General features: G+C 47.0%; 1 protein-coding gene across 5 annotated transcripts in view; it reads right to left on the minus strand.

Moving 5' to 3' along the window:
* The window catches only part of SLC1A2 (solute carrier family 1 member 2), a 142,847-nt gene extending 126,199 nt beyond the window's left edge, over window positions 1-16,648 (minus strand). Inside the window, exon 1 of one of the 5 annotated variants that reach the window (XM_027578366.2) lies at window positions 16,457-16,648. In XM_027578366.2, the coding sequence (XP_027434167.1) occupies window positions 16,457-16,473 (17 nt within the window). In that variant the 5' untranslated portion in view covers window positions 16,474-16,648. Of the gene's footprint in view, window positions 1-14,093; window positions 14,309-16,080; window positions 16,200-16,456 lie in introns of those variants that run through there. The other 4 variants (XM_027578372.2, XM_027578371.2, XM_027578365.2 and 1 more) reach the window with 4 other exon arrangements.
* Window positions 16,649-25,228: the final 8,580 nt, after the last annotated feature.

Below are 25,228 nucleotides of genomic sequence, written 5' to 3' on the forward strand. Positions count from 1 at the left end.
TTTTATGCTTTATTTATTTATGTTTCAGCCCCACCCCTTCACCTCTGGGGAGAGAGGAGCTGGACACTGGGTTAACCACCAATGGGCAGTGATTTAATCAACCTATGAGGCAAAACCTCTGCAGAAAACCCTAAATGACTCTTCAGGAGCTTCTGGGTTGGTGAAGGCATCAAGGTGCTGGGACGGTGGTGCCCCCAGAGAGGGCACCATGTCCCATCCCCAATTGCTTTTCCTACGCATCTCTTCCATTTGGCCGCTTCTGAGTGGTGTCCTTTATAATAAACTGGGAGACATAAGTAAAGGGTTTCCCTGAGTTGTGTGAGTCATCCTAGTGCATTATCAAACCTGCAAAGGGGGTTGTGGGAACCCCCTGAATGCTCAGCCAGTCGGTCTGAAGTACAACATGGGCTCCCCACTGGCATCCAAGTGGGGGCAGTCTGGTGGGACTGAGCCCTCTGCTTATGGGATCTGAAACTAATTTCAGGTAGGTAGGTGCAGGGCACCTGGCTGGTTGTCAGAGAGTTAGAGGCATGCTGTTAAAGCCACCATGCATTTCGAGTCAGAAGTGTTGTGAGTTCAAGGGTTAAAAACACGTAGGAGAAAAACCTTCAAACAAACCTAACGCTAATACAAACACAGCACCCGTAAGATCAAAGAAGTCCAGGACTTATCACCTATGGTGCTTGGAGAAAGAATTAGCAAACATAGCTGTGGGTATGCACTGAGTATTAACAATCTAACGTGCAAAGTCAGGAGGCTGAGCGGATAGCCTCGGCTAACTTCAACAGGCTAAAAGTAATACAGTAATGCTCTTTCAAGAAAAATGACAGTCCCCACTACTGGGGGTCCTCCACGTCCCAGACACCATCTGGAGTGCTGCACACCCAAACCCCATCGACTGGCTGATATTGTCTCTATGTAATAGACAAATACTCAGAGTCTCAGAGAGGTTAATTAACTTCCCTGAAGTTATACTGCTCGTAAGTGGTGGAACGGGAAATTTCACGTGGGTCTTTCTGAGTATAAAACACACCCTTATAACACTGGTGCCCAGAAGCTGTTTTATGCAAAGGATCTCATTACTGGAATATTTCAGTGCACTGCAAGAGATGAGATATCCTCAAGGTCACCCTCTCCATCATGTTCATTGCCACCATTAATAGTATTTCATATAGGCCCGCACACGTGTGGCTTCCCTGCGGGACTGGCCCCATAACTCACAAGGCCCAGTGCTAACTGAAAACACGAGGCCCCTTGTTGTTAAGAATTTCAAGATGGTGACTGCAGAGCGTTAAACCAAAGCTCAGGCCCTTCTGAGAGCAGGCCCCGTGCTACTGCCCATTGCAGGCCCGTGAAGCTGGCCCTGAACCTTCCCGGTATTTCTTTGTACTCGATCCCAGATTCTCTTGGAGGAGGAATCAGAAATTATTATCATAAAGAACTCATCCAGGGAGTTTTTTGTACTGCTTTCGTGTGTTCATTCAACAAACACCCTGTGGTTCCATGACGGGAGAAACAAAAGGGTAATGTAAAATGCCCTCTGATTCGTCACTGAAGTCACAGCTGGATGGAACTGTGATTTCCCTGCTGCCTGAAAACATGGGAACATCTTGGCCAGCCTCAGCGGCTAGCTCAAAGGTAGAGAGGGAAGCCCTCTGTAGACAAACAGATGGGCCTACGTCCCTGACTCCTCTCTGGCCTCCTCCCAAGGGAGTGCGCCCTGTAACAAACACACCGCATTTTCACGCCTGTCTTAAATTTGTTGCCTGCTTCCAATGAGCTTGGAATACAAGCTGGCCTCCTGGGGTGGCTGGTTAAACCTTTTGAAAAGAGAGATCACTCTTGTCATACTCCCATTCTCGTGCTGCTTATTTGGGGGCTGTTCCAGCCCTTTCAAAATGTACTTTTCAATCCCTTGAGTGTCTTTTGCTCCCTCGTTAAAGACCTCTCCTCTTCCAGATAGTTGCCCCTTCACCTTTAAAAGTCTGTCAACAACCCAGACAAAACCAGTTTGGACATACCGGAACTCTGGAACCAGCGACACTTTTTCCATCGGCACCGATGACTCTCAAGGAGGAGCCAGGTGGCTGATGACGTGGATGAGGACCCAAGACCAGGATGGTAAATGACACGGATATCAACTCTCGCTCTTAACCTCTCGTCCCAGGGGTAGCCCGGGGGTCCAGGGAGCTCTGGTCCCCTCGGTGACTTAGCAACTCCAGGTCACTTGAAATGTAAATAATCAAAGCAGTAGGGCTTCCTTTCTTAAAAACCAAGACAACAGCTGGTGTTGGCCTGGGAAAGAGGCAATTCGCCCTCTGGCTCTGGCTTCAGGCTGCAGGAAAATTACCATTGCCCTGCAGCGACCCTACGTGGGGCGCCACAGTGCCCCCTTCTGGACAAACTGGTTTGGTCCTGATTGCGGAAGAACAATGGGCAGACTGTGTGGGATCTGGGCTTTACCTTCCCGGAAACCCACTGAGAGTCTACAGAGGGAAAGAGAAAGCAAATAAAGTAAAAACATGATCCGTGTCTGCTTGGTCCTCCCCACTAATAATGACTTCCATGCCTGAGGAAACTAGAAAACATAGTGTCCTGTTTTGATTCTACTTTTACCTCCAACACCGCAGTGTGAATGCCCTGGCCCTGAATCCAGGAGGAATCCAGCATTTGCCATTAGGATGATGAGGGTGGTTTCAACTGAAGACTTTCCCATAAGGCTCAGGAAGGGGGTTTCACAAACTGGCCCTTCCCCCAACTCAGAATTCTCACTGAGAGTCAAGAAGATGCCAGGGGAACCTGGGTGGCTCAGTGGTTAAGCGTCTGCCTTCAGCTCAGGTCATGATCCCAGGGTCCTGGGATCGAGCCCCGCATCGGGCTCCCTGCTCCGCAGGAGGCCTGCTTCTCCCTCTCCCACTCCCCCTGCTTGTGTTCCCTCTCTCACTGTTTCTCTCTCTGTCAAATAAATAAATAATCTTTAAAGAAAGAAAGAAAGAAAGATGCCAGAGTTTTCATTCCCTTATCCCACCAGGGCACAACAAATACCCCTCAACGTATCCCACCACCAGAAAACTCCAGAGAAGAACTTCACTTCAGGAAATAGAGAAACACCAAATGTTTTTATTCAGGCTCCCAGAAAACACATATACCAACTACAAACTGTATTATTTCTAGACTCATGGCTTTTCTTTCCAACCAGAATGGGAAGCCAGAGAGGAGAACGCTATTGGGAATGATTAAATACATACAGAATCTCTTTAAAAGTTAAAAAGCATTAATTTAACAATAACGTTGTCAGCTTTCAGTAACTTCTCTTTTTCTAAATCAGTTCTATAAGCAGTTGAACTATTGAGCCTTGGATTTTATTCACTGATGCAATTTAAACATTATCTTTGACTTAAGAAATCTTTCTTTGTATCTGAATACCATATTCACGCTAGCTTCTCCTTGTTTTCCTTCACAAGGCGCAAGGAAAAGGACCAGAAAGACACGATTCTGAGAGGAGGCAGGTGGTCCTTGGAAAAGATGGGGGGCTGGGGCTCAAAAGTCTCATCTGATTCAACTTCACTGCGTTTTTAAGATAGCCGCAGTGACAGGAGTTTGTAATTTTTCCCAGACAAGAGCACGGGAACATGACTGGTATGACAAATACATTTGTGGCTTCACCAGATGAGCTGTTGTCCAACTAGCTGTTCTTGTAAACTACCTGAACCCTAGCAACACCCAGCAATCACAAGTCTGGTTACTGATTGCTGGGCAGAACCTTAAAAAGAGGACCTGTCCCAAGAAGCATGTTCTCTCCGCTTTGGCCCAGATGGCCCCTTAAAACCATCCCTTTCTGGGGGCGCCTGGGTGGCTCAATGGGTTAAGCGCCTGCCTTCGGCTCAGGTCATGGTCCCGGGGTCCTGGGATCGAGTCCCGGATCGGGCTCCCTGCTCAGTGGGGAGCCTGCTTCTCCCTCTGCCTCTGCCACTCCCCCTGCCTGTGCTCTCTCTCTCTCTCTCTCTCTCTCTCTCTCTCTCTCTGTGTCTCTGTCAAATAAACAAATAAAATCTTCTAAAAATTAAAAAATAAACCATGCCCTTCTGGCCTCTGTATGCCCTAGCAGGTCTCCTTCCCAAGCTAGACAACTCGATTACACCCACATGCATTGTGATGATGATAATAAACCGAGGCACAAAGAAAAGAATGTAGTCCTGATCCTCAGAGAGACACCAGGATGGTGAGCAGATAGACGAGGCAACAGCACATTCTATTAGCATGAAGCGCTGTAAGAGAGGGCTGAACAAAGTGTAACGGGAACAAACTCCCTGGAAGAGACCCAGCTCAAATGTCTCCTCTTCTGAGAAGCCCTCCCTGCATCCCCAGGCTGGGTGAGGCCAACACGCATTCAATCAATCAATGTTTATTGAGGGAATGGTGTCAGGATCTAGGGGGAGGCGATGATGGACCCGCTGCCAGAGTGCTTCCATGCTGGTGAGGGAAGTAGAGGCAAACCAGAAGGTAAAAAAATATTTAAACACTATTACTGATGCCGTGAAGGAAACAAAGGGGATGACGTGGGGCTAAGAAAGGGGGACCTGGTTTTTGGAGGGATGGGAGAAGACCTCTCTGGGAAATGGTGTTCGCACGGAGAACTGAAGGATGCTCTAGGATTAAAGGATGCCAACCAACTGAAGAATGGCGGTGGGCAGAGGGTAGGAAGTGGTCCGGACAAAGGGAATGGGCCCTAAGGGGGTGGGCTAGACCAGGGGGGTAGTTGAGGAACTGAAAGTTAGGAGGTTGTGGAGTTTCCAATAGAGCCATGCAGTTGTCTGAGCAGACGTGAGGGTGGTGGCAAAGGTACATTTAGGAGATGGGACAGAAAGAGCTTGTAGGTTGGGGCTGACGGAAGAGAAAAATAAAACAAACAGGGGTAATACCTACACCATTCACTCTGAATGGCCAGAGGGATGCTAGTGCCATTTCCCGAGAAGGGAGAAATTTGGGAGGCCGTAGGGTTACGGCCGCAGGAAGAAATATCAAGAGTTCCATTGTACGCACAGTAATTTGGAGATGTCTCTGCATCGCACAAAGGGAGATGTCAATTAGATGATAGGAGATATGAATCTGGAGCTTGGAGAAGAGGTCTGAGCTAAAAATACACATTTTAGAGTTTTAAATACGCATGTGGTGTGATAAGGCCCAAGAAGTGATCCAAAGAGAACGCAGAGCAGAGAAAATGGGGATCAAGAATGAGTCCAAAGAAATTTCACCAGCTACCCAAGAGTACAAATGAACCCTTGGGGAGAAAGAGAAGAATCCCAGCTAGGGAGACTTAGAAAGGCTTCCAGAAGTTAAATCTTAAAATATAAAGACAATCACTACTAAAATCTATCCGACTCTAGCTGGCTGCCCCATCTATCACTCCGTGGATCACTAGGGTGGAAGGCCCAGATCCGGCAGGCCAGGCAGGTGACCTTTCTCTCCCCCCCTGTCCTGAGTTGTCCTAGCCTACGCCATGGGCTGTGGGACTGGTCAAACAGGAATACTATAGGAACCCATGGCCAAGCACTCACAGAGCCACCCTGCCCTCCTCTGCAGGGACCTCCAGAGCAAGCAGTGAATTACCCTCTAGTTCCAATTCTTTCCTTCATCCGCTTCCACAAAGGGTACCCAAGAAGACATCGCCATCACTAATCAAACCTTTCCCTTAGCACATGAACATGCTTACCTTGTACCCAGCCTAAAACTGAAACAAATAAACCAAACTGTAATCTCTCCTGCATCTACTTTCCTATTCCCATCCGCCCCTTGATTGCCACTCCTGAAAAAAAAAAATTGCATTCTGCTTCTCTCCACCCATTCTCAACCCACACCAACAGGGTAACTGTAGCCACCGCTTTTCTGACCCTGTTCTGGCACAGGTCAGTGATTGCCTTGAAACTGATGAATCTGATGATACTTTTCAGTACTTACGTTATTTTACCTCTCTATAGCATGTGGCACTGTCTCCTATTCCAAGACACCTGCTCTCTTCTGAGTTCCCTCCCTATTTCTCAGCATTCTGTGAACCCTGAATAGCGGCCCACCTGCCCATCTATAGATACTAGAGCATCCCACGATTCTTCCCCCAGCACTGCGCCCATCCCCATTTTTCTTTCTAATCTCATGATCTCTCTGGGTGCACTCATTTACTTCTGTGATCATAAATACCACTCCATCAAGGACCCCAGAATCTCTTATAGCCAACTGCTTGGGGAGCATCCCCACCTGATGTCCCACCAAAAGATTCTAACCCAGTGTGCCGAAATGAATTGATTACCTTCTCCTTCAAACCTGCAATCTCCCTCTGGAATTCCTTTTTGGCACGCTCTCCCACCCCCATTTGCTTCAGCCAGAAACCCAAGAGACTCCCTCCTGCTCACCAACTATGTATGTTTGGTCACTGACTCCTAAATATTCCTGGAACCTGGTAATGCAAATGCATCCCTATGAACTCATTTGGACAATTATCTCCCACCTGAATTGTTGCTGTTACCTGAATCCTAACTGGTCTCAGTGTCCCTGCCTCCTCCGCGGCAATTCACATTCCACCCAACAATGTTATAACAACAAAGACTTGGACATAACCTAAATGTCCATCAGCCAGGGACTGATTGAATCAACCATCATATGGTGATACTGTGGACTATTACCAGATATATATAACACATGCATATATACCTGGAGGTATGAAGTGAAAAGCAAAGCTGTAGAACAGTCTGTATAGGATGGTACGATTTGCATATCAACAACAGGATGTTTGTAGGGCCATAGAAAAACGTCTCAAAGGATAGACCAGAAAATGAGTAATTCTCGAGAGCAGGGTTGAGGCATTCTTCTACTTCTTTACTTTATGCCATTCTGTAATATTTCAGGCTTGGGGGTGGTTTTTGGTTTTGTTTTTGTTTTTTAATAATGCTACTTTTGTTGTTGTTCTTGTCACTGTTATGGGGAAAGAGCCACTGATCCAGAGGACAAAAAGTTAAAAATTTTTGTTAAAAATAATTGGACAGTGAAGACTGAATCCTTCATACCCCTTTATTTGGCTGATCGTTAAATTCTATGTACAAAATGGATTTTCTAAATGCTGATTCAGTATTGTCTTTATCCAAATACTGGAAACATGCACGGTATCTTTTTGCTACAGTAAATAATAGATTTGAAACTCTTTAAAACAGGTAAAGAAAAGAAAGGCAATTTTCAGTGTTGGCTTGTTTTACCTTCTACTGTTCTACAAGTAAGCCATTTGAATCAAGTTGCTGTGCTAATAAAAACACAAACACATTGATGATCAATGTCCTGGTCTCAGAGAGCAGAGCCAGCTAGATGAGAGAGTAAGGGGAAATGTCCACAGAAGTATCATCTACAAGCCCTTAGATTATGTATAAAAGTACTCTTTCATGTCTGAACATAATATTTGCCAAGGGAATAGAGCTGAGACATATCAACGTAAAAGCACCTTTAGCTGCAGGTGGACAGAAGGCATGAGCTCTTGAATCAACAGAACAACGCCGTAGGTGTTCCAGAAAGGGGTTATCCAATTCGCTGCCCAGCTTCTCCCAAGGTAAGGACCCCATGGGAAATACACTAGTAGGAATATGGAAACAGTTGTTGTAAACACTGGGACTATCAATAACAGCTCTACACTGGTTCCCAATATATTTATCTATTGCTCTCTCTGGCCCCTTCCAGTAACAAGAGTTGAGAACCCTTTCCTAGGCAGCAGTTTCAGATAACCATCCTCCTGTTGCACCAGAAACTTCTGGCAGGTCCGGGAGTGAAGAGAAGAGCTTCTGTCATACGTCTCTGGGGGCTGCATGGGTCACAGCTAAACCTGGGTAAGGTGATGTCTACTCATTCTCCCCATCCTTGCCCACCAGAACGCATCTCCCTCCCCACCCTTTCCCCCCCAATCACATACTCTTTTAAGGTATAGCATTTTATTCCAGATAATAGCTTTGTGGAGGCCTGAATATTCAGATCAAAGGCAACTGTACCCATTATTTTATTGTCGCTCAAATGTTTTAATTTGGAGTCACCAATGGATGCTGTGGTGTGCCACCAAGACTCCCATGCTCCCACCTTCAGGACTGTAAGATTTATTCCCCCAGTGGCTGACAGTGCTGGTAAGTGACGCTTATCGACTATAGGGCCCTCTGAAGCCTAGCCCTGGACTCACCCCGGGCCATGCCCACTGCCCAAGCACAGCCCAGATCCAGTAGCTGGTTGATGCAGGGGTAGAAAGGCCAGACCTCTTTTCTCACTGCAGGCTCATTCTAAAGAAACATCCCTGCACCAGGGCTTCCTGTGGGATGGGCTGAGCCCTTTGATGGGACTGTTTCAATTTCCCCCCCTGCCCACCCTTTCTTCCTTCCCTCTTCCACAGGGATTTATGCCTGCCAGCTCCCCTCAATAAATTTCATGTACACAAGTCTCCACCTCAGAGTGCTTCCCAGACCGACCAGCAACAGTGCCTCAAACCCAATGTAGCAGTGTCTTGAAAAGAATCCAAATTTGAATACTCTCAGACTAATAGGTAAACTTCGACAAATGATTAGCTCTTCATCTGAAATGTTAGCAATTAATCATGATCAAAAAATCGATGATCCCTTCAGAGCTTCTAGCCTAGGATGATTTTACTAATGTCTGCTGATTGATGACTTTGAATCCCAGAGAAACACCAGGGAAACAGACTCAGTCTATAATCCCATTACTCTCTATTCGATTCTTCGAAATAGGTCCCAAACTTATTTTTGACTTTTTCCAGACCATAAGTTCCATCTAAATATAAAAAAATAAGAGCTGAGCCCATTCCCCAGGGACCATGAGTCCCCTCCGTGTGTCTGAGATAAGTGTCGTCAGCTGATAACCATCCATTTCACCTCTAGAGAAGTTTATCTAATTGTGCTTTGTTCATGTTGACTTCCATCCACTTTCCTAAGAAAGCTGGTTATCAGATCACAACTGCCCTTTTAAGTACAGACTGAGATCAAAACAAAAATACATTTGGTTTGCAGCAGTTGGCTTTGCCTGATACCTAACAGAAAAGAATGCTTTCCTTGTTTCATCTGTTTTCTTTTACCCTATCCCCCTCCACGCACTGCAACTGCTTCTTCTACTTGAAATTCTCTGGTTTGATGTCTACAAACTGGGGTCTGACCATTGTTCTCAGTTGCCTAAACTTATTCCCTCTTTTTTTTTTTTAATGGTGGCATCTTCTTTAACGTCACATCTCCATTCAAAGATAAGTTAACTTCTCTGTAATCATTGACATCTTTCTTGTGCATTGTCTCTTAAATTCTTTATCATCTCTTTCTCCAAAGACACTCGGCTATCTTATTTCCTTTGACCAAAATGATTGAATCTACCTGCTGGCGCTAAAACAAACAAACATAGGGAACACTGTGAAATTTTGAGGAAATGTGAAATAACTGCAAAATGTGCACACTTTGAAACACAGTAGAATTAGACGGAAAAAAAAGTCCCCAATAACAGCCTAAAATCAAAATTCCTCAAAGCTTCAGATTCTCCATCTGTAAAATGAGCATAATATTCCATAGGAATTTTCCAAGGATTTAATGAAATCATATATGTATAGTCACACAGACTTGGAATAAATTCAAATGAATGGTCCTATTTATATTTTGTTTATGCTGTTTTCTATAAACACTGCTGATATATGACAATTGTCTCACAAATACTAAATGACATATTTGGTGGAGACACTTTTTTCCAATGAAAAAAGAACGGAATGCTGTGGGACTTGGGGGTCCCCAAGAACCCAGGGGCTTCCAAAGGGAGTCAAACCACCAGTCTGGACAAAGTGCTGACATTTACTGCCACCTATTGAGTAATCAGCAAACTGTGCTTAAATACACAACAGTAAGACCTCTGAAAATTTTTCTTCCTCAATTTAAAAGACATCTCTAGTCATCACTGTTTGCATATATTGCAAATATATATATATATATCAGCCCTAAACCTAAAAGGACAGGGTAATAGTTGTTTTAGGAAAGTGGGTAAGTGATGTCACAACCCTAAACCACTATGCTTAAAATCATACAGGAAAGGATAAATTCCAGAGCCACAAAATACTCAGCTACATTTGCCCAAGTGCATGCCCAAGGCTCAGTATTCCGAAGGATGGGACTCATGTGGTCATGCCCTGCCTGGGCTGTTTCAGAGCACTGTATCTGGATAAGACTGTGTTACTGGCATCCTGACAACCAATAATTACAAAAGAACTGATCATCAGGAACAACCCAGACCAAAGTTAAAGGAAATAACAAGAAGGTAGTGGTTAAAGGGTTAACAAGAAAAAGTGGCTGGAATTACCTTTCATGTCCTACAGATGGGTTTTGAAGAATTCCCCCAATTCACAACCACTGGGCAGTGGCAGTCCGGAAGGGGGCAGAACCCAGGGTTTCATTCTCTCAAAGGCTGCCTTAGAGAGGTAAGCGGTTGAGCAGGCAACGTGCGCCAGGAGTCTCAGAAAAGACTGTGCCCAATCTGGAAGCCGCATGCCCTATCTCAGGAAAAAGCCACTTGGCCCCAGTGGGACTAAGCAGTGTACTCTAACGGTTAGGGCCCAGGGTACCAGAGCCTGGCTGCCTGGATTTACAGCTTGTCTTTGCCACTCACTAACTGTGAAACCTCGGGCAAGTTCCTTAATCTTTCTATGCCTCGATTTCCATACCTGTAAAATGGGGATGAGAATAGGTCTTGTGCATCACATTGCAGTGGGGACTGAATAAATTAATACATATAAAGTGCTTAAAACAATGCAGGGCTGTAATCACTCAATAAATTGTACCAACACTAAAGGACAGATCCTTTGCCATCAGATTTCCCAATGTTTGCCAGAAGCCACAATCAGGATTCCTTTTTTAGGTGAAAGAGGTTTATAAGCAAATAATTCTAACATTTTCAAAATCCTGAATAAGCCAAGAACATACTTGTCTGGGGGCCACATACAATCTGCAGTGATCCAGTACCTCATGGCTAGTGCTGTGGGAAGAGCAACGCTTAGGATGCAGACGAGCCTCAGACCCACTTCCAACCTTGCCACCAGCCCTGTGATCCTGAGAGCACAGTGCCTGGGAACCCCGGGATGGCAAGAGCACACGAGAGAGAGTCCCGTGCCAGATGACAAAGGGCGAGTAACAGATGGCCCCTCTGACCAAATGTAACAGAAGAAAGTACTCTTGGTGATTTAAATGAAGCCTCTAACACTACAGGGGTGTGTGGGAGGGGAAACATCTCCCTCCTTGTCTCCAGGGACTTCACTCAAGGTCTTTAACGTGAACCATCATGCATCCTAGGAGCCAGGATTGACACAGACCAAGTCCAGCCACTAAAACAGAGTTCATCCCATCTTTAAAGGACAACTCTTGCTCATTGAGTCTATAATCCAAAGTAGCTACCAAGATTGCCAAAACCACCGGCAGTTCAGCCGACAGCCATTGTACCTGCTCATCCACGTGGAAAATTAAATAGATACATCGGTGAAAGATAAGTAAATAAATAGCAACATTGTTGAAAAACAACCATTTTGGGGGGGGAAGCAAAGCACTAAGAAAATGAGTTATCGTTTTTAAAAGTTTGAGGATCTTCCCTTTTCTCCATTTGCCTTTGATTTGGCTGGCCCATTGTCTCTTCTGCCATCACTTGAAGCCAACCAGACAGATTTATAACGAGATGCTAGTCCTTTTCTACTCTGCTCACAAATATGTGGCCCATCTGCCTCCAATCAATGATGGAGCACGTGGAAATGGGAGCAATGAGGTATTTTTAAACACTCCTTTAATGAATTCATCCCAAGGACTTGGCACTTGGTGCGTTAAGGGGTGAGGGGCGGGCAGAGGGAGGAGAGAGCAAGTACAGGATCTGGTAAATAAAGAGATTTGCCGTAATCTGGATTCTAAAACCCTTGCTATGAAACATCCTGCTTGCCCCCAACAAGCTGTTAAGAGCAAATAGACAAGTCTGCAAGCAAGGCGGTATATGTCATTGTTCGATTTTTTTTTTCAGACTTCAAGGACAAGTTCTTAAAACACAAGCAGAACTAGAATTTTATCTAGAGAGGGATACTGTCTACTATTGCTAGAAGGTTTTAAATTATTTGATTAAAATAATCACTGCAGGTCATTGACATGAAGAGTAGATTCAGTTAGGTCCAGAGACTAGCCAGTCCCTTGGGGGAAAAATCAGCATGGAAAACAATTTCGTTTGCCTTTAAATGGGGGGGAAACCAGACATCTGGGCATTGGTAATACAGTCTTAAAGGAGGGTGGGGACCGGGGAATTTACATTGAAATCAACCTGTGTTGAGCTTCAAACTGTGAAAAGCTTTGCAATCCTAGATCTCTAGGATTTATGGCACAATGACCCAGAAATTTCACTCGTAGCTGTTAAATATTGCTGGTTTCTGCAGCCAAAGCACTACCTCCTAGGCACTTTTCCTTGTCTAACAATTTCCTTAAATTTGAAGCGAAAGGAGACATCACCTAATCGTGTTGTATAAAAGGGCAAAAGAAGCGGCCATTGATACTGATGGGCAGACCTGTCTTTTGGTTTTTTAACACCCTGGTTCTTCTGCTTCGTTTGGTGGAAATGCAGTTTCGTTTGGATTTAGAAATTGTTTCTTGTTAGAATTGAGCTTCCTTCTAGTCCCTCACAAGAGGCTGTCTTAGTAAACATGAAATGGCTTTTTCATAATTCCATTATTATCTCTTTTACCCAAGGAGGCTGATTTTTATATTCTTCAAAAGGAGAAATGAAAACGGCAGCAAAGCCCGAGGCATGCAATATGCAAACCCCTCTGGGCCCCAAACCCCATGCCCTCCACTCGCTTTCCAATAAGTCCACTCCATGAGCTCTTCCTCCCACTGACCTCAACCTCATTCCCAAGGGGAGGAGGGAGACGGCAATCGTTATGTTTTGCTTTTGTTTGCTTGAAATAATAAATCCAGAGGTCTCCCTTGCCAGGGTTTTTCTGCTGTCAGCAGTTTTCTGTTTCATTTGCTTCCTTAGTCAAACTGAAACCCAAGCCCTTGTGGTTGGCTTTCGCCCTGACCCCTTGGCTCCTGGGAACTGATCAGAAGACAGATCGCTGCGGGTTCCTGACAAACAGGGAGACTTAGCAGTCTTTCACCCCCCAGAACGTATTTCTAAAATGTCCACCTCCACAACATCTAGGCGCTCCAATATAACTCAGTCCAGAATTGACCCTAGCCTGTCTGCCACCAACTACTTGTAATCGCTTTCCAATTTGGGTCAGGGACCTAAAACCATAACTCTAGCCGTGTCTGGGGAGCCAGAAAAAAAAGAGTGCTCAACTATCTAATTAGACGTTGCTTTGCAAGAAAATACCTTTTGGGGCCTGGGAACTACCAAAGAGTCCACTGCTGGCTTTTATGGATACTAATAATCCCGGTTGCAAATAATCAGAAACCTCAAATAACCAAACCGCCTTTGAGTATACTCTGTGAAGGCAAAGACCAAGTGCAGAGGCTGATCACAAGAAGATTCCAAAAGGCAGTCTGCAGGGTGTATATGCCAAAGGTTTGAGAGAAAGCCAGTAATCTTCTGCACTAGACACTCTTCAATAATAACTGACATTTCCAGGTGATAACCCCAAAGTTCTGTCAAGTCCTGGAATCTTCCTGGAAAGATGACAGTACCTTTTATACCGTTTTATTCTTAAAACCCATTTTCATTGGGCCACCTACTTCACAGACATTGGAAGAATCAAATGTGATGATATACACAAATAAGCTTTACAAGTAGGATGCTAAACAAACATAAGATGTCACTGTTGCTTCTAATTGGAAATCGGCATATGTATTTTGACAGTAACTATATCACCAAAAGAATGGTAACCAGAATGGCCAGTTTACCATACTCTCCCATGTCTCAAACATTCTCAATCAAACAGAGTTGAACTGAAAATACAGGTATTGAAAACATAACTGTATTGCTATTTTTGCTTCCTTCTCAGCAATGTGTTTGTGTTTCAAAGAAACAGCTTCAACACTGGTAGAAAGCAAAAGCCAACAAAGGCAACTGGCCTGAGGAGTCTCCGTGAACTTCTGTTTATAAGGCACATCCATCAAAGATGTCAGAAGAGGCAAGAGAATCTCACCAAACCACAGGAACAATTTACTAATCAAAGTCTTCGACTGGAGCCGATCTTCTAAAAGCCAGCTCTCAGACTATGTATGTGTTTTTATTCCTGTAGAGTGCCTTCTATGTGAGGTCGACCCAAGTACTCGGGTAAATGGTCCTGGAAGAAAAGATGGAAGAACGAAACAGATGGAGCAAGACCAAGGCTTCTGAAAATGTCGCCTGCTTATCAGTTACTGCTCTTACATGATAATGGGTCATAGATCTTGCTATATGCTTCCCAGCCTTTCAATTTTTTTCAGTTCTTTCATCTCCTAAATACAAGGGGGTTTTTTGACCCATCTTTTCTTAACTATGCACAGATACTGCATTAATTGACGGTGAATCTTAAAAATACTGAAAATCACTTCTTCTCTGTATTTAATGTCAAATCATTTCACAGCTCTCATTTAGAGCAGAGGTGAGATACATACCTTTGGGGGTCTTTGTTATTGCCTTAACCTTTCCCTTCCCTCTCTGGCTCTCAAAGTAAGGAGTGAGTTGGGTGCAGGATTTGAAAGACAACCATTATCCACCTCTTTCACAGATGTTTTTGAACCTAGCCTTTACACAGAGGGGTAAGCCTAGAAGGGCCATGAAGGCAGCCAGAAACGCCTTTATATCTTTTCCCGTATGAAAGACTGATTCAGCAGGGAAAGGCTCTGAGATTGAGCCATATGGGCTCTTAATATTTAACTCTAGACCTCTGTTTTAGCACAATGTACCACCTTCTTTGTACACACGTGTCTTTCTGGAGTATCTTTTTTTGAAGGAATAATCATCAAAAAAAAGTCCACACTGCTGAAATGTTAGAATGAAAAGAAAGAAGAAATCTCATGCTACCGCAAGGTGCCAAACTCCTTCAGGACTCCCAGGGAGAGAAAATGGATGAGTTTCTTCTCCTGAACACAGACGGTTTTGGAAATACCTTACTTTTGCTGGAGGTTGGAATCTAAAGATCTGACTTTGGAACAAGTTCTTTACTCCTACTTAGAGAGCCTTTCCCAAAAAACAAGCCTGTGGCGTCGGTAAAATGTCTTAGAAAGAAATTTTGTTAAGTGCCGGCACTAAGGATTCTTCACCAGTGCCCAGAGGAACTGCTTTCCACGCAACTTGGATCCAGTGATCTCTCTTTTTTTTTTAAGATTTTATTTATTTATTTATTTATTTGAGAGAGAGAGAGAGAGCACATGGAGGGGAAAGGGTCAGAGGGAGAAGCAGACTCCCTGCTGAGCAGGGAGCCCGATGCGGGACTCGATCCCAGGACTCCAGGATCATGACCTGGGCCAAAAGCAGTCGCTTAACCAACTGAGCCACCCAGGCGCCCGGATCCAGTGATCTCTTGCGAGTGGCCAGTGCAATTTTCTGAATTAACCAAAGAGCTGACCTCCCCAACTAGTCCTTTTATCCCTATTTCGGGTTCTACCAAGCCAGAAAAGTTTCCTGGGAGATACTCATCCAGGGACCTTGTTCTGGACCCTTCCTTTGAGGTGTGAGTATTCAAGGGATTCTTTTGCAGGCCTTGCAGCCCCATCTCCCTCCTGCTAAAGGCAGCCGTCATTTGCCTCTGGGAACATTCTCCCTCCAACTGCTCCTCACGAGGCAGGAGAGGACTCCACGGCCCCAGGCAGAATGGGGAAGCCAGCGCTTCACCCGCTGGCATCGGGGGACTCCTGTCTCTGCCCCAAATCACTTCTTTTCCCGCCTCTTCCCGGGAAGTACCCAAATCTCTTCCACTGGTCCTGGAGCGGGCCAGGGAGATTCCGCCATCCAAGGGCAAGGTGCGATCTGTGCAGGCCGGGCTTCTCCCCTGAGACTCTGCAAAGGTGACATTCAAGTCCTCGCGCCGCCCCGGTCCCGGTCCCGGCTCATTCATTCCGGGCCGGTCCCCACCTTACAGCCCGCGCCTGGCTCCAATTGTGGCTTCCCCGGGCAATGTCTGCCGCTCACACCGTGCGCAATCTCAAAAAGTAACCGCTAGAGCGTTCTCTCGTCCGACGCTTCTTCACACCTCCACCGTACCCTTTTCATTCAAATAAAACCGTCGTCCGTCCCCCGCATCTTCAAAGGGTTAAGCAGCTAGCTAGCTTCGCCACGGAAAACCAATCCCCTCCCCACCATCCCACACCCCCAGCCGAACCATCGCTCCGCCACCACCGTCTCCGAGGCCCGGCGCCGACGTCTCCGGGTCCCCATCCCGGATGAGGGGCCACCCCCCCTCCCCCGCGCGCGCCCGCTCCCCCGCGGGTCCGCAGAAAAGCCCCCTCACCCTTCGGTGGATGCCATGGTCTGGGGAACGCCCCCTCCTCTTCAGCGCGATCCGGCGGCGGCGGGCGCGGGGCGAGCGGGCGCGGCGGGAGCGCCAGCGAGTGGCGGAGCGCGCTATTTAAGGGGGAGCGTCTCCCCGCCTCCCACCCCCCTCCCGGGTAAGCCCTTTAGCGCCTCAGCCCGCGCGGGAGGCTCGGGCCGGCGCTAAGCCGCGGCTCGGCTCTCCTCCGCGCGCGTCCCGCCTCGCGGGCGCTCGGCGGGGCGCTCGGTGGGGCGCTCGGGGGGCTGGGGGTGGCTTCCGCCAGCCAGCGCCGCCCCCGGGCCGCCGGGCCGCCGCCGCCGCCACCTGCGCGTACTGCGGGGCTCGAGGCGCGGCGAGGGGCCGAGCGCGGGCTGCAGGCGGGCGGCGGGGGAGGCCGGGGAGGGGGGCGTGCGGTGGGGGTGCAGGGGAGTGTGTGCGTGCGTGCGCGCGTGTGCGGGTGTGTGCGCGCCGAGGGACGCGGTGGCGGGCCGCTGCGCCCTGGCTCGGCGCCGCCGGGGAGGGATTGCGAGGTTTAGCCCCGCCGCAGCTGGGGATTTGCAGGCGATCCCTCTCTATTTTCGTCGAGAGCTGACATCACCCACGCCGCCGCCTCGGGGGACTCCTTTAACTGCCGCCCCCTCGCCCCCCGTCCCCAGACACGGTCCCTCCTCTGCCGTGCCTCCCCCCCACACACACACACACCCTCCCCGCTCCGGCCTCTCGCCATAAATTAGCCAAATAAGAAAGGAGGCCCCACTGGTCGCCGGGAAGGCCTGGGCAGCCGGTGGCAGGAACCCAGAGGATCTAAGGAGTCGCTATTGTTCTCCCTCAAGCCCGCGTGGCCCCGGGTCACCCCGCGCCGGGCGAAGCGCAGGCCAGGGCCCGGAGACCTGGGATGCCCCTCCGTCCTCGCCTCGCTCAGCAGCCCCCGGCGCTCCCCCTCGCTCCTTGGCACACGCGCTCCGGCGCCGCGCTCACCCGCAGGCTCACCCGCAAGCTCCCCCTCGCGGGCGACACACCCACCCCATCCTCCCGCGTCCCGGGTGCCGGGCCCAGCCGAACCCAGCTGCGCGCCCTCCCCCGCCGAGGCCCGAATAAATCTCTGGCCTTCAATTATTCATCGGGATTAATATTAATGCAGCTCCCGGGGGGCGGCCGGCGGGCGGGGTGCTGGGGAGGCCGTGGGGTTTTTTTAAGCTTTGGGAGGTTGGCCTTGGGGGCGCTGGCTGGCAAGGCGCCGGGAGACTGCCCAGCTAGCGGCGGGGGACGCGTCTCCACCCACTCCCGCTCGCCTTCGGCTTCTGAGCCCCGGGGGCGGTGCACGGAGACAGATGGGCTCGGGCAGGGGAGGGTCGGAGCCTCCCCGCGGGCTTTGCATAATAATGACGAAATCCGCGCAGATTTTATCTTTGGGACGCAGCAGACACCTACAGCTCCAGCACCTGCCGCACGCTGTGACTGTCGGGGAGGGGAAACCTCACTTTTCTTCGTCTGGAAAATGGGACCAAAAATAATCCCCTTTGCGGGGCCGCAGTGAGAATTAAACCGGCTCTCTTGACAGATTTGCAACGTGTAAACGCTCCCGGGAGATGTCAGCGGTGCTTAGCTTGTCTCTAGGAACCTGTCAGGCTCCTCCGGGCAGGGTCACGGGATCCCATAACCCCAGTAGCGTCCGCGCCTCGATGTCTCCCCAATTTTCTGCCCTGGGGAGGTACTCTTCAGTCCCGCGGCTGTGCGGACCCTTGTCAGACGCCGAGTGCGGCTGGCTAATGGGTGAGGGAATCAGGAAGATGTTATTTAAGGGTACAAACTTGCAACCAGTAGGTAAATAACCTGGAGATCTAATGCACAGTGCGCCGAGAACCTGGAATCTCTAGTTCATCCCGGGGACCTTGCCAGGGGAGCGGAGTCCCACAGGGACCGCTGTGTGGTTGCACGCCAGGCACTGGTACGCCAGAGCTTGGGTCCGTCACCACCTGCCAGTGGAGTAATCGGCAAATTCCTCAACTTTTCCTCATCCCATAGGCTGCATGGGAGTAACATTCCCAACCTCCCAGTGCTAAGAGAAGGAAATGAAATGTAAAAGATAGGCAAAGCGCTTTAAAGTCTGGCACCCTGTAAACCCTCCAAGATTGTTCCGTTAAATCTAAGGGTCTCCAGAGGATGGTTTCATGAGCACAATATCCAAGGATGAATAGGCAGATAAGAGAAATACCACGAAGAGGAGAAAAGAACTAAATAGAAGTGAAATAAATGAATCTCTGTTCACCTCCTCCCTTCAACCCCCTTCCCAATATCTGAGTCCAAACATCTTCCTCCATCCATACCTTGCTCCATGTCTCCCTTTCCCTCTGCTCTCCTCTCTTCCTGTCTGCCCCATCAGATCAACCAGATCTACATCTTCATCAGCCTAGGACCCTTTACTTAACAACCCTTCTAATTTTGCATTTTCTTTTTAAAATTGCAGTTATTAAATTAATGTATTGATCTGTATTCAATTAAGGCAATCTGGTACATGTGTTTAAAAATAATTTGCAGGTGAAAAACTACTTTCTTGTGCCTTCGTGTTGTGATTGACACTGCCTTTCTCTTTAACCCTACCAGGGGGTTTGTATCTAAAATTATCAGGTTTAGGACATTTATAGTCTCGTTTTCTCTTTACAATTTAGGGATTTTATTTCCTTTTTGCTGAGGTGGCAGCTAGACAACAAAGCCATGGGAATCTATCCCAGCCTAGATATTAATGATCCCAGCAGCCCTCCAGCACCCCTCTTAAGATGAGTGTGAATGAACTCCTCCTTTATAATCCCTCAGTATCTGCACACAGGCGTGGGGCCGAGTGGCACCTTTCATTAGCACTCACTGCCAAGAGCAAGGCACCTGGCCGTATATAAACACAGACTAAATAAAAGGACAGAGGAAAGGGGATGGAGTTGTTTTCACTTTTTAAACCATTCAATTAAAAAAATACTCTTAGAGCATTGTGCAAAGTGAGACAAGTCAGACATAGAAAGACAAATACTGTGTGATATAATTTATATGTGGAATCTAAAAAAGCAGAACTCAGGGGCACCTCGGTGGCTCAGTCGGTCAAATGTCTGCCTTCGGCTCAGGTCATGATCCCAGAGTCCTGGGATTGAGCCCCACATCGGGCTCCCTGCTCAGTGGGGAGCCTGCTTCTCCCTCTGCCTGCCGCTCCCCCTGCTTGTGCTCTCTCTCTCTCTGACAAATAAATAAAATCTTTAAAAAAAAAAAAGCAGAACTCATAAAAACAGAGTAGAATGGTGGTTACCAGCGGCTAATGGGTGAGGGAATCAGGAAGATGTTATTTAAGGGTACAAACTTGCAACCAGTAGGTAAATAACCTGGAGATCTAATGCACGGCAAAGTGATGATAGACAACAATACTGTATTATAAATTCAAAGTTGCTCAGAGACTAAGTATAAATTATTTCCACCACAAAAAAAGAAATGATAATTAGTGCCATGATGGAGGTGTTAGCTAATACTACAGTGGTAATCATTTTGCAATATACAAGTGTATCAAATCAACACGTTGTGCACCTTAAACAGTGTTATATGTCAATTATAGCTCAATAAAAATAAACTTAAAAATCCACTCTCATGTGTTTTCAGTGTTGAGAACCTAAGAGAATGCACGTGAATAATCAAGCATGGCCAGATTACATGGGAAAAGTGGTTCCACCTTCTCTATAAGTGACCATATTTGGGAACCCTGACATCCCACCCTACACTTGAGACACATTTGCATTCAGCTGCTCTTGCAGACAAGACCTACTGAATCATGTGGAATGTATAACAGATAATTCTGGATAATAACCATTAGCTAGGAGGAACAAACCCTCTTTTCTCACACCGGAGAGCCCCTCCCAACATTCCCACCACGTCTTCATTTTTTTAAAGCAAACTGGAGCTGTGCTTTTCAACACTGGCCACTCATTAGAATGCACTGAGAGAGCTCTTTAGAAAATAACCACACCCAGGCCACCTGCCAGAGATTTGGGTTCCATCAGCCTGTGGTGGGGCCTTAATTGGTATTTTTAAAAAAAACTTGCCCAGGTGATCGACTTTACTATAGCCCCTGGACTAGAGATGGTTCAACAAAATGGTGCCCACAAGTAGTTGGAATTAATTGGTGTTTTAGCCTTTGGAAAGACAAAACTAAGGAAGACATGATACAAGGTTGACCCTCTTCTCTTCACGTACAGGGAATTAAAAAATCTATCATCAGGCAAACACAGAGCTCCCTTCTCAGGTTGCACATGCAGGGAATACTGAGGATGAGCCGCTATACCACACAGCCTCAGTGCTAGATGAGAATTCAGCTATGGGTCAGGCAGACCTGCATTAAATACTGCCCTGAACCCATATTAGACTCTTACGTTACCTTAGGCTGGACACTTCAGGTTCTCAGCTTCCCCATCTAAAAACTGGAGAACATAATAATACCCACCTCAGGACTGTCGTGAAATTAAATGGGATAATATGAGGGAAATGCTTCGCACTAAGCTTGGCACATCTTGAGTGCTCAATAAAGGGTCAGCATCCACACATGGGAGCAGCAGTGTGTGCAGTGTACCACTGAGCCCACTTGAAAACCTAGCCTCTGCTAAGCCACCTAAAGTATGATCCCCTAAATTCCTCTATCCTCACAACAAACTGCAAGTCTCCTAGCCATCAGCATGAAGTTGACAGAGACTTGACGGAACAGGAAAAGGTCAACCCTACAAGCCAGCAGGAATGTTTTTGAGTTTTCTAGCATCTCCGTCTCCTCTAGGGACTCCATGCTTATGGCCAAAGCAGAAGGCATGGGAGGCTCTTAAGTTTGCACATAGATTTTTTTTTCTTTCTCGGAGCTAGCTTGAGGGTTCTCAAATATAACGTAAATAAGAACTTACTCTGTAGGACTGAACACAAAAAAGATACACTGTACCGTACTCTGATAGGTGACAAAGAGACTTGAAAAGTTAATTTTTACCACAAGCGATTTTGTTTCTTTTGCCTTATCTATTGTTTACTTAAGGTCTAACCCAGCTATGAGAAGTGACTTACCACAGTTGAATCAAGGTAGTGTCCAGGAACTGCATAGTACTCGTGGTATTACCCTAACGCTCACTGAGTCCTTGCTGCATCTTCAATGTACTGTACTATGTATAACCTCATTTGATCCTTTAAATGACCTTCTACAGAAGATATTATTATTATGAACCCCATTTTACAGAGGAGAAAACTGAGGGCAACAGAGATTAAGGAATTTGCCCAATGTTACATAGATAGTGAGTGGTCATATCAGTCAAGGTGCTAGCCAGAAAAAGATGGCATATTCAAATTAAGCAAATTGTGCAGAGTTTACTCAAGGAACTATTTAGAAGGATATGAGAAAGGTGTAGGAGAGCTCCAAGGGATAGTGCAGACCCCCTGGGCTGGTAGCAATAGAGCCCTCTTACCTGCCCTAATCCTGAAGGGAGGTGACTGGAACCTAGAGCAGAGGGCCATATGCAGAACAGGACCAGAGACCTTTGCTGCCACAGCCACCTGCTGGAAGGGGACCTGCGAATAACTAACTTGATCCCACTTCCCTCCTGTTCTTCTCTCCCCTCTGGGGCTCCCTATGGGCCAAAGCTGGAAGCCCGGAAACACCCTGAAGCATCTCAGGCACAGTCCTTGCAGCCTAACCTCCCTGGGGAGGACAGCAGGACGGAGAAAAGTGGAGGATGGAACTCCAGGGTCAATGGATGAAGCCGGGGTAGAGCCGGGATGCGAGTGTGGCAATCTCCCTGCAGAACCTCGCTTTTAACCTCTCGCTGTAATAACAATGCCATCGTTATTGGAACAGGCTGCCCCCTTGATATGCAGGGACCCCCCCCCCCCACCCAGAGGATCTTCCAGCAAAGAAGACTCAGCTACACATTTAGCTAGAAAAGTCCCCAGATGGCCTCAAAGGTTCCAGTCCTAACTTTGATAATTTTCAACATTCTTCCGCAATCATTATATCATTATTGGAGCTTAGTTGCACCACAAGGAGGGATAAAGACTCTCCCTTCTCCTATTATGCTCTTCTAAGGGATGCATTTCCTGTCTTGGTTCTCTTTCAGATTGCTTGAGATTGGTTAGTGCATCTCAATGTAGGGTGAGGGGTGGGGGAGATTCCTAATATAGAAAAGAAAAAAAAATGTCCTACACCATTTTCCCATAAAAGGCTGTAAATAAGCCCATTCCCTCTCATGATGACAACAGAGGAGAAATGTTTCAATGTTCAAAGTTTATCAGAAGAAAGTGACCTAGAGAGAGAAATGGCAGTCAAGTGACCCAGGGGTTGCCCCCTCCAAAAGGGACTGCCATTTAGTAATGTCTGAGAAATCTAAATTCGACTTTTGTCCCCTGTATGCTCTTAAAGATTATTGATGTTCCCTAGAATTCAGGAATGAGAAAACCCCCCACCATCAGCTCATTAGGCGATACATACACTGCTGTGGTTCTTTGCAGTCAGAACAACCCAGCGAACAAATTTGGGTTTTCAGGTTCCATGCGGTTTGTTCTTGTGCAGCACGTGTGGCTGCTGAGTCGAGCAGGCCTGTGTGTCAAAGCCCAGCTCCTCCCCACGTGGCACTGAGTGGGCCACCTCATCCCTGGGAGACAAAACTCCCTCATCTATGAAATGGAAACCATTCTTGCAGCTGCAAAAATTATATCTATAAAGCAGATGTCACACACTAAATGAACACACTGTCTGCCCCGTACCTTCCTAGATAGCCAAGGAATCATAAGCGGCACATCTGGATCTGTCTTTTAAAACTTTGGCCTGATAACTGGGGCGCCTGGGTGGCTCAGTCAGTTAAGCGTCTGATTTCGGCTCAGGTCATGATCTCGGGGTCCTGGGATGAAGCTCCGTGTCATGTAGGGCTCCGGGCTCCAGGCTTAGTGGGAAGTTTGCTTGTCCCTCTCCCTCTCCCTCTGCCCCACCCCCTGCTCATGCTCCCCCCCCCCCCAAATAAATACTTAAATAAATCTTTGTAAAAAATTTTAAAAAAATAAAGCTTTGGCCTGATAATTAAGACTACAAGACTAGACACCTTTAGGTTAGGTTTTTTTTTTTTTAAGATTTTATTTATTTATTTTAAAGAGAGAGAGAGAGAGAACGTGAATGTAGCGAAAAGGCAGCAGAGGAGAAGGGAGAGGGAAAGTGTGAGGATCCTAAGCAGGCTCCACACTCAGCACAAAGCCCAACACCGGGCTCAGTCCCACAACCCTGAGATCATGACCTGAGCCAAACCAAGAGTCAGAGAAATCAAGAGTCAGACTGGCCACCCAGGTGCCCCAAAGGTTAGGTTTGTTTGTTTTTTTAAATATATATAAACTAGAGGGGCTATTGGGGCCTTTCATCCAGACAATTAATGTGGGTATGCTAATTTTTCAAATATGTGAGCTATTTTTAGGATGAATGAAAATTATTGTGTAATGTTCCTATTTTAGAAGAATGATAGTATCCTCCACAGCATTGTCCCTGAAGCCAAGAGCATTAGAGAGAGAAACTGGAGAAGCCTGACACGACATTGAAAACGAGAAGTTTTGGAAAGAGAGCGGGGCTTAGAGGGGTAACTGGTAGGAGGAGAATTTTCACATGGCAGAGAATGCCCCGGGTCAGTGTTAAGAATGCTGAGGTGGGGGCTCCTGAGTGGCTGAGTCTGTTAAGTGTCTGACTCTTGATGTGTCGACGCAGGTCATGATCTCGGGGTCATGAGACTGAGCCCCGTGTCAGGCTTTGCACTGAACTCGGAGCCCGCTTAAGATTCTCGCTCTCCTTCTTCTGCCCCTCCCCCTGCTTGCTCTCTCTCTTTCTCTAAAACAAAATGGGCTGAGGGGTCACAGCAGGAGCTAGGGCATAGGCTTCAGAATTAGACTGACCTGGGAACCACTCATCTGTATTTGGAGCAGTGAGTTTCAAGTTGAGCTCATCAATTCTCTTGCCATCTTGAATGACCTTGAGTAGGTCACTTAACTCTCCGGACATCAGTGGGGTGGTAATGAACCCCCCCTGCCGCCCACTGGGCTTGGATGAGAACCCAGTGAGGTAACCTCACATAAAGCACTTCGCACCATTCCTGGCACACGGTGAAGCCACTATCATCTTTATGATGTCAGCCTCCTGGTTGCGGTCGCTCTCATCACTCCAAGGTGGTGAATAGTGGTGACCCTTCGGATCCAGCGACACAGTACAGCAACAGATGAGCCTTGCCGGCGGTTCTGTTTGTCCCACTCTGGTCACTGAGGAGAGAATAAAGGAAATCATCCATCTCCCCAGTATTTGGAGCAGTAAGACACACGTTGAGTTCATTCACTCTTTTCTTGTTAACACACATTAGCAGAAGAGGAGGGAGTTCTATTTTTACTCACTCTCTATGCTGATGAGAAAGAGATGTTACTTCATAGAAATCTCAATTCAGACTGAGAATTTGGTCTAAATATAATCCATTCTTGAGGCAGAAGCCATCTCATTAAGTAGAAAGCTCGGGAAGACGAAAACGTTTGTTAGCTACACTTATTTCCTGATGAATTCTAATGGGAAGAGTGTGACTTCATTGCATGTTCTTAATACAGATGAAAGAGGAAAGGAGACAATGGGGAAAAATGAACTGTGAGTTCTTGGTATATCATTCCTGTATGTCAGCATCTTCTACTACGTACTACGTACGACATGGCTTGAGGCTAAATGTCAGGGTTGTCACAAAT

Source organism: Zalophus californianus, chromosome 11 (assembly GCF_009762305.2).
Source record: "Zalophus californianus isolate mZalCal1 chromosome 11, mZalCal1.pri.v2, whole genome shotgun sequence".
In the NCBI taxonomy this organism is placed as follows: domain Eukaryota; kingdom Metazoa; phylum Chordata; class Mammalia; order Carnivora; family Otariidae; genus Zalophus; species Zalophus californianus.